The 10,655-nt window shown below is 38.2% G+C and overlaps 1 protein-coding gene across 1 annotated transcript in view; it reads right to left on the bottom strand.

The window, feature by feature from the left end:
- Nucleotides 1-8,070, bottom strand: part of LOC107715577 (exostosin-1a-like) — a 63,038-nt gene extending 54,968 nt beyond the window's left edge. The window contains 1 exon segment of the mRNA XM_016521721.1: nt 6,442-8,070. Coding sequence (XP_016377207.1) covers nt 6,442-7,355 — 914 coding nt within the window. The 5' untranslated portion in view covers nt 7,356-8,070.
- Between the last annotated feature and the right edge of the window lie 2,585 nt (nt 8,071-10,655).

Here is a 10,655-nt window from a genome sequence, read left to right as displayed (position 1 = left end):
GGAATGGTCAGCCAGCGAGAGCGAGAGACTTTCTGCCACGGCCAGAAGGGATCAAACGCTCACTGTAAAACCGAAAGCTCACGTCACGCTTCTAATTAAGAAGCGGTGCCAAAACGAGAGATGAGAAAAACACATGCTAGCCATATGATGTGAGGACAACCTGACGTCGATGTACGAGATGTATTTATAGAGAGGATTTAATCCACGTCTCTGGCTTAGCTGCGGCGAGAGGCAAGCCAACACGTTCTATCTAACCTTACCAACTGATGTTGTTTTTCTATGCTTTCATATTTGTAGGTCGTACGATTGCAAAATTTGAGAAACATAGCCTTTGGGTCTTTTTGACAATTCAAATCAATTTCTACAACAAAAGTCTTATTTTAACTTTAAAAAATGCTTAAACTCACTCAAGTTTTCTTAAATTCTCTTTGAAGAATCTTTCTGTTGACTTTGGGTTTGACTGACTCTTGTAGCCGGTAATTAATTCGAGTCATTAGCATTCTGCTCTACGGGCTCAATGTTCTTTGAACAAACAGATAACATTTAATCTAAATGAAAACTGATAAAACCAGCCATTTCTACATGGGACTGTATAACATCTATCAATAATTCCTTGAATTAAAGCTTTGAATCAATTCACTGTAATGGACAGCTTGAACTAATTCACATAAATGAATCAAACTAGCGTGAATCAACAACTCTGTTTTATCACTTTCATATTGGTGAGCTGTATGCTTGCAAAATTTAAGAAATGTAGCCTTTGGGACTTTTTTGCAACTCAAATCAATTTCAACAGCAAAAGTCTAATTTTAACTTCAAAAACAGCTTAAAGTCACTCAAGTTTTCTTAAAAATGTATACTGATTCTACATCAACATCAGTTGACTTTGGGTTTGACTGACCCTGGTATGTCATTTGACTCATTAGCATTCTCCTCTACTGGCTGAATGCTGTTTGAACAAACAGATCACTGATAAAACAGACATTTCTACATGGTCGTTTGACCGTATAGCATTCTAAAGTTTATCTGTTAGTTTCACACTCAACACTGTGGTTGTGAAAAGAACATTCCCAAAAAACCAATGTAAACACTGCAGATTGTAAAAGCAGCTGGTTTCAAGTGAGAAAGAGGCCACAAAGACTCATCAGTGGTGTTTGTGAAGGCCAGAATGACTATTACTATTACTCATAATTGGAGTTAGTGATCTGAACAAACTGCTAACCCAAACTATTAAACTTCAGAGCATAACTTGACCCAGACAAGAATGATAAAGATGTTCTTTTGCAACCCAGGCTCACAGGAAAAACGTACCTGTGGCGTTGTTTCTGCAAAATGATATTATGTTGCTTCTTGCATGTTTTTATGACACTTTCAAAGTGAAATGTGCAGTGAATGTTCAGTACAATTTTATCCAAAACAGATAAAAGTGAATCTGGCAACATGTATAAATTGATGGCAACATTAATACATTTAAATGTTAAACCCTAAACCTAACCAACAGTGTTAACAAAAGCAAACATGAGATAAAAACCATGCCATTTTCAGCCATTTTTCTTTATAAATAAGACTCATATCTGAGAGTTCCACATCACAAGTGCAATGCTGTACCACCAGCTGCACTACCGAGCAAGTTTACATCAGAAAAGCCATACATATGGAGCTGGTTATGTAATGCAAACATCAAACTGTATTAGTTTACAAGTCATACACTATGGTAAAAGTGTTTTTACCATAGTATTGTGGAAGGAACCATCTGAAAATAATCTTTATTAATCAATAATCTGCCCCTGTAATCATAACTTGCATGAAAAGGAATAAACGTTGTTGGTGTTTTACTGCCTCTAATGTTCATTTCAGCTGGAAACTGCAGTGAAGTTTATGTATAGGTACATTTTTGGTGTAGGTAGAAGAATGTTTTTCCAATGAGCCGATCTTGGGTTTTTGCCTGTCAGTTGATAAAAGGACCTCATATTTTAAGGAACCTAAGATACATCTGGGAACTAAGTCCTTTTTCAACTGCCATGGTGCTGTTGCCACATCTGGAAAGATGTTAGCTGAAAAAAAATTCAGTACCGTCTCCAAAAAACAACAACACACACACACCTGAACAGGCTAATCAAGGTCTTAAAGGAAAGCTACAAGCATGTGAGTTTGATCAGGGTTGGAGCTGAACCCTGTAGAAAAGTTGATCTCAAGGGTCTTGAAAACACACAATCAATTTAAACAATGTAACGATGACTTGTAAACAATGATATGGCATGTTTATTTGTGCGCACTTACATCACCATTTGGTCAGTGGAAACATGGGCAGATCAGAGAATCGCAGAGCCCTCCCCGAGCATTTTGGAAGAAAAGGGGGAAAAACAAACTTCGGGGATGCGATTATTTGACTTGGGTCAGCAAGCAACCACCTAGAAACCACATAGCAACATGATAAACTACTAGGCAACACACTGGCAGGCATCTAATAACGTAGTGGCACATTTTGCATTGAAGAGCACCACATAAAGCACTTATAATATATGTCAGTGAAAAAACAAAAACATAGTACGGCATTCCAGCAAAAAATTATTTTTGCAGAATGATTCAAATCAAACGTCCATCAGAGAATCACTTGTCTGGTTCATGTCTATTCTGAAAAGGAGATTCTGTGTCCCAGCGTGTTTTCCCACACATCTGAATGGCTTTTCCCCATCTGGTTTCCACAAATATGGTGTGAAACAGTCTAAACTATCATTACATCTGACTCGCACATTAGCTGAACACTTGACCCAGGACACATCAACCTGTGAATACTATGTTCATGTTACCATTTCATGGCAATACCACTAACAGAGCTGAACTGAGACACATCCAACACATTAATCGACAAGCCCTTCAAAAATAACTTCTGCAAGTGAAAAAGAAACATATCAGACTACATTTTTGTTATGTTTGCCCGTGGAAAACTCATCTACACAAGCCTAGGGTGTCGTGGGTGGTTTGCATTTACATTGTTTTTTTTACTTGTAAACAGTGTTTGATCTGTGCATATTTCTCTCATGATTCAGACAAGATGACTTTTTCACTGGAGAAAACAGAATTATGGGTACAGAGCTCTCCTTTGGACTCTCATTCTGACGGCACCCATTCACGTAATGCTTAAAAAATTTCCCCAAATCTGTTTTGATGAAGAAACAAACTCATTTATATCTTGTATGGCCTGAGGGTGAGTACATATTCAGCAAATTTTAGGTGAACTATTCTTTTAAAGGCTTATGTGCACAATAATTGCATGAAAATACCTTCAAAAATCAATACAATCCATGCAGTTCAATTTGGTCAATTTCAGGCTATTCATTTTGTTTCATAATCTTTTGTGAGCAAATCTGAAATGCTGGACAGGAATGATGCAGATGATTTTGATTTTGTGCTCATGAATAATTCATGAACACCCTGAAATTTTCAAGTGGGGGAAAAAAACATAACATGAATAAAACACATCTGATCAATTATTCAGCGCCACAGCCGTCAGCATTTCACATTCACAAGAACAGTCCTGTTCAACAACTTCAGCATCCGTCCTTGTAGAGCGAGAGCAGAGGGAAGGCCTATGGCTACGACAGGAAATGAGAACAGAATGAACATCCGCCTCCAATGGAAATATGCCATGTGCGTTAAAATCAGAAGTTTACTACATCTCAACTCCATGATCGAAGTGAATTTGGTTCATATGAATATATTAATGTCACAATTTATAGTTTTAAACAAGTACGTGTGGATTTCAATCATAGTTCAAATTCTGAAAGCAAAGCTAGGAGTAACTTGCAAGTATAACTATATCAACATGACATCTCTGCATTAAACAGTCCTAGATTAAACATCATAAAAACACCATAAAAATATGGTAAAACCAAAAAACCTTTCCACTACTGCTTTTGCACCCAAAATCAAAACACATGTGGGTAATTCTAAGAACTGTCTCTACGCCACTTCAAGCAAAAACCGTAACATATACTGATGCATCAAGCTGCTACTGCATGTATACATATAGTATGTACTGTAAAGGTAACAATTTATGAACATTGGTGTCTTTATAAAACTTAAAGGGGTCATATGATGCGGTTTCGTTTAACAACTGCAGTTTTCAGGGTACAATGATTTCACCAAAGTTAAGGTAATTTTAGGCATTCAGCTTCACATTGTACCTAACCCATGGTAAAATCATTGTAACCTGGGGTCTTATGTGGTTTATTGCTTTTTAAAACTTAGATGAAAATGAACATTTACTATTTTTTGGTTTTCTCTATATGCTTTCAAGTAGGGCTGCACGATAAATCGCATGCGATATTTAATGCGCATCTTGTCAGAAAGCTTGTAAATATCGCATGCGATTTATCGTGCAGCCCTACTTTCAAGATGTACTTCAAAAAATGAACATAAATTTGACAATTATAGAAACATTTTGTTTTCAAATGGTGGCAGACTAATTAATGACTAATTATAGTAATACATTATTTTACTTCAAAATTTCATGTTTATTTCAATGTGTTACCTGCCATTTATTTTGATTTTTCTGTCAAATTTCTGAGTGAAAATTATTTCTACCCCAATTTTTTTTCAGTGTTTATCAGCCATCCTGCCATCTAGATATCAGCATCAAACCATTAAAAAAATATACCAGTCAACCACCATCCACGCCAGATTCAAAGGGTCAATAATACGATGTCTCATTGTTACGTGTGCTGGAGCACACAGCTGTGCTTCTGTGGGGTTATGTTGTTAACTGCGTGAGTGGCATGTGAGTATCTCTTCAAGTCATCCAGAACAGCCTGTCGGTAGGCGGGTTGACACTGAGGTCATGCTGCCAGAGACGAGGGGTCACGCGGGACACAGGCATTCCTGGGTGATGGAGTGGGGTCTGGGAAACGGCTGTTTAAAGAGAGGGAAGGCTGCTTTCCCCCCACTGGCACCAGGGACATTGTTTCTACTTATCCTTCAGAGCCCCCCGTCCCACCAAGCGCCGCAGCCACCGGGGACAAAAAAAACAGTAGGAAGCCAGGGCCCGAGGCACCCACAACAGAGACGGAGATCACTGTTTGTTTAACAGCGAAGTAAAGGGGATGCAAAAGTTTGACTTCTTAACACCTGCCACTCGGATGAAAGGGGCGTAAAAACAATCAAGGGGGAAAATTATAGCATAATGTTTATTGCAATCCTAGTTCAGATGCAAACAGATAAAGCAGCATGACACAGACATACTGACAAACACATTTGGGATATATCCTGATTGCGTGCGGTAGATATTCCGGAAGCAATAAGGGTTATGTCATACACATTGATAGCTTTTGCTTCCTACGAATGGTACATCTTAATGCATTAAAGCCAGAGCAGCTTTTTCATGTGCACTTCAATTGGAAATGATATGTTATGATAAGCATCAGCTTAGGGTTTAAAAACCATTGCATTAGAAAAAAAAAGGTTTTTAATCATCATTTGAAACAAGCTCAACATGAAACAAACTGATATCTGGTGCAAGATGAGCATTTCAGGATGTAACACAATTTTCAGTGCAAATATGTTTTGGTATTTGGTAACACTTAAAAGATCATTAAAGTAAATTAAAATAATTAAGAGATAATTCATATATACAGTGGCCCCCAAAAGTATTTTGGCACTGCATTTGATAACAAACGATCAAATCAAACAGCACTTATTTGAAAGAAAGAGCACATGCACACTGTTCACAAAAAGAATTATTCCACTATAAATCATCATGACACCAGTTGCTTAAGGTCAATGCAAACACATCAGAAAAGTGAAGTTTAGCATTATTTTTTGCAGTTTCTTTAATATTTCATTATCTAATGCAATGGCATTTACACATTTAAAAGTCTTAAAATACTTTGTCTTCATTATGGAAAATATATCTAATGTTTTAATCACGACCAATCTAAAAAGAACGTCTTTTGCCAAATGGTTTGGCCAAAAACATAAACACATCCTTAAAACATCTTCAATACATCTTTAATAGAACAGACGTCATAAAAATAATGTCTTTTGAGAAATGGTTTGGTTTAAAAACATAAACATAAAATATCAAATTAAAATTAAATTGAAATAATTATTAGAACGAATTTCTTTAATACGTCTCTAAAACATCTTTAATACATCTTTAATAGAATGGACGTCATAAAAAGAATGTCTTTTGTGAAATGTTTTGGATTAAAAACTAAATATCAAATTAAATTAATTTAAAAAAATCTTTATTTAAATTAATATGACTTGCTATTGATATTTTGTTATTTACTCCAATGGCATTCATAAATTCTCAATGTGCAAATACTTTTTGGGGACATCTACTGATCTGCTTAGCATAATATAATAATAAGGCCTATTTAGGATTTACTCATTTGAGTTATCATAAAGTTTTTTTGACAGCAGAAATCTATCTGTTCTTACCTGTCATATTCAGCATTGTCCTTGTCGCAACGAGCATCTTTATGCTTCTGCCAGTCTTTGCCATGTTTGCATGTGGTAAGGAGAACCACGTCTTCAGCATTATGGATGTGATGAAGCGCATTCCTTGTATCAGATCCAATCCCAGTCAGATAGCGCTTGCCTTTAAAAACCAGCACATATTTCCTAAAGGGAGGGATGGTGTTGTATTTTAAATACCCCCTTTCACCTCCAGTCCGGGGGTGATCTTTAGAGAACAAGGGGATGGAGATGTCAAAACTGGGTCTGAAGTTCTCTGTGCTGATGCTGGCTTTGGCCAACATGGCTTGTCCGATATCAAACCCCAAATCCTCTGTGTAATCCGGCCATGTGCCCGAATACAGGTTAAAGATCAGGTGGTTCCTCCCGTTATTCCACAGCTTCAGGTTCTGGATCTTAGTTTTGAGGTTGTGGACGTACTGAGGAGACAGCTGGTCTCGGTCCAGGGTGTCAAGGTTCAAAACAAAGAGGCAAGCCTGTCCCGGGTCAGAAGTGTAGAATCTGGAGCCCTCGATGGAGGACAAGATGTTTTGGTAGCTTTCGGAGATCTTCTCACCTTTCTGTTGAGGATAGACGTAGACTTTGAAGCCGTTCCTCCCGCACAAGGAGAAATCAAAGCAGGAGTCCATTCTGCACTTGTAAGCTCCAGAGTTGTCATCTCTTTTGTGTCTCGGAGAAGCGCGGACATTGTAGTCCTCCGTTTCGGTCTGATCCCACGGAATAAAAGCTCGTAGGAGGTCTGAGAAGTGGGGCCATTGTGGATGGGGGTCATCCCCTCGGTTTGGAGTCCTTCTGGAAGCTGGTTCCTGAAGGTAAAAGAGGAGAATGAGGCTCACACCTGCAGAGAACAGAATTAAATAGCGTTTTTTGGCCTGCATGTGTCCTTAGATCCAGATGGAGCTGGTTGCTGATGAATGCAAAGGTCTCAACTCCTGCTGGACAGCATCTTCCACAGACCTGCAGGGATTTGATGCTCTCAACTTCCACCTTGTGATTCCAATCCCACATCCAGAGCATGTGGGCGATTTAACCTGAAACCCTTTTATGGATCTACCTCTCTCCTCTCCGGTGCATGGTTCACATTAGACAGCATCTAAACTCCTGACAGATGACACTTGAACCCTGCTGGCCATCGGGACTGTTCTGGATCAATGAAAACCATCAGAAAGTACTTTCAGAGAAGAGTTCTTATAATCCAGCCTGGAGAAATCACAAACAGCAGGAGCAGTCAGAGAGATCTATAGGTGATGGATCTCATGAGGTGCGTGTGAGTCAGAAAAACCCTGTCACTAACTTCCCGAGCGGATAAATCCCCACAAATCCGTGTATTCTCACATATTTCTCTCTGATAAATCCTCCAAAGGTTGGTTGTCTTTGTTAGCGTGCAGTTGCTGTTTTGGAACCTCTCGTAAAAACATTACAAACCGGTTTTCTATTCCCTGTTACATTCGAAACGCGTTCGCGACGCCGATGATACAACGTTACATTCCAGCAGCACTTTAATCTGAAGCTTCCAGTTGCGATTGTTACATTGTAGCATTCCAATCCCCGCACGACGCCTGCTGACGTCACGCGCCTCCGTCGTACACCGCGCGCTGTGATTGGGGCGCGTCATTTCCGGGCGGGCCGACGCTACTGTAACCCATTCACGACCACAGTCGAGCGTGACGGTATTTTAAAGCAACAACAGCAAATGTATTTCTCAAAATATAGTGACAAACAGAATTATTTAGACACTTTAAAATGAATGAGCGTCATTGTATTAGATAACAGAATGTCAAAGCAAGTGGCATTTATTTTAAACAATATAGCATACGTTTCAATGAAAGGAAAAAAAGCTTTTGTACGAGGTAATAAAACAATGGAAGGGACAAACCCAGCTATTGGGTTGTTTTGACCCAGCGGTTGGGTTCAAAACAACCCAATAGCTGGGTTTGCCCCTTTTTAACCCAGCATTTTTTAGAGTGTACAGATGCCAATTTAGAATTATTTTTAAGAGTATATTCCATTAAAAGAGAAGTTAAAACAAAACTAACTGTGATGGGTCACTTTATGTGTTGGTCAGACAGACTCTTCTTGGCTGATCTGAATGAAATATAATAGTCGGTGCCATCAAATGTTTCTTTGAATTATTTGTACAGCTGCAGGGGTCTGAGAGGAGAGGGAGTTGAGACAGGGAGGTGCAAAGGAGGCATTTGAAACCACATTCCTCGGAAGTTGTGGAGCCGTGTCCGTATTCGGGTGCTCCTACGGGCCAGTGATCAAAGTGGAGGTCTTGCCTCCTCTCCTTTCTGTCCAGCATTCCTTCCATCCTCTCATTCTTTCCTTTGGAGCTAATATTGCAAGTCACATTAATATTCAGACGCGGTCCTTTGAACATGTTTGATTGGCACAGATGGAACTTTTTTCTTTAATTTTCTGTGCTGATTTTAGGTGTAAATTCTGCAGAACAGATTTAAATATGGTCAAATGCGATTGCTTAAAGTAATGACAATGACACCGGACTTGTTTTGATTTTCAGATTAAGATATATAACTTTCAATTCATCGTGCAGCTTCATAATAGAACTTTTATCTACATTTTATCTACAAGTGACATCGATCCATTGATCTTACAGGGAGATCAGGTTTTTTCAATAAAGATGTGACTATTTGATTAGATCAAATCATATGCTGCACAAATGGAACAAATCAACGACTGACTTAGATGCGAGACTTTTAGGAATTAAATTAATAGTTATTCATCAAGGATGCATTAAATTGATCAAAGGTGACAGTAAAAACATTTATACTTGCATTTATAATAACAATAGATGTAATATAGAAAAAATGTATCACTGATAATCACAACATTGATAATCATATTAAATGTTTCTTGAGCAGTAAATCAGCATATTAGAATGATTTCTGAAGGATCATGTGACACTGAGGACTGGAGTAATGATGCTAAAAATTCAGCTTTGCATCACAAAAATAAATTACATTTGACAATATATTCAAATAGAAAGCAGTTCTTTTAAACTGTAATAATATTTCACAATATTATTGATCAAATAAATGCAGTCTTAGTGAGCATATGGTACTTCTGTTAAAAACATTATAACATTTAAGCAACCCCAAACTTTTGAATGGCATTCAACCATTGAAATTCAATGCAATGACATTCAGTGTATTATGAACTATCTAGCATATTTATCAATGTTATCAATTATTTTTGAAAACTTCTAGCCTAACCCTGCAGATTTATGCATCACCTTTCATGCACAGACTGACTGTTTGGTAGAGTGAGAAGATTCTGTTTTTGTTTGTCTAGACTAGAGAAAGTAAATGTAATGGTGTATAAATAATTAAATAAAGGCCTTTGTTGAGCAGAATGCAGGCTCAAAATGAATCTCTGGAGGTCTGGAAGTTACCCTCAGAACAACACGACCAATGCAGAGTCATTTAAATTCCCCAACAGCCTCAGCAGAACCTAAAAAGCTATTATATCCAGTGGCGCCATCATCATTAAGTATCATTAGCATGCTTTTGCCACCATGGGCTGTTGACATGACATGTAGATTTTAGACTAGTCTCAGCCTCACACCCACGGACCACCACAATCCGTTTACTGACCGTCTGATGCACACTGCACACAAAAGACCCCAGAATCCCACCCTCGGGCCCTTTTACTTTAGGATGAACAGAATTTTTTTCTATGGAGGTTTATTATTGGGGAATCTAAAATAAAGGTTCCAAATCTTGAAGGTGAAAAAGGTGACAAATCTTGAAGAAACCAAATGATATCTTCTATCTTTACATATGTGAACACGAAAAAAAAATCTTGCTCAGTACACGTGTGCATTGGAATGCTTTCTCATGGTTTTCCCTCCAGGAATATTTAGCAGTTCATTGAGTTCATTTCCTTTTCTTAAAGGGGTCATATGATGCGATTTCAATTTTTGTTTTCAATGTTACAAGCTCTTGGTGCATAAAGAAGATCTGTAAAGTTGCAAAGACTAAAGCCTCAAATCCAAAGAGATATTCTTTATAAAAGTTAAGAGTCAGCCACGTCTACCTAAAACGGCTCGTTCTAACACGCCCCCACATATCTACCTCACTATTTGGGCGGTGGTATGCAACTCTTCCCACATCTTCACGCAAAGAAAGATGGCGTAACTTTTATTCTCGCTGTAGTAT

This window comes from Sinocyclocheilus rhinocerous, unplaced genomic scaffold, assembly GCF_001515625.1.
Source record: "Sinocyclocheilus rhinocerous isolate Xijiao unplaced genomic scaffold, SAMN03320098_v1.1 scaffold2165, whole genome shotgun sequence".
NCBI classification, from domain to species: Eukaryota; Metazoa; Chordata; class Actinopteri; order Cypriniformes; family Cyprinidae; genus Sinocyclocheilus; species Sinocyclocheilus rhinocerous.
The sequence above is the reverse complement of the archived record's forward strand: the minus strand, read 5'-3'. Positions and strand labels throughout refer to the sequence as shown.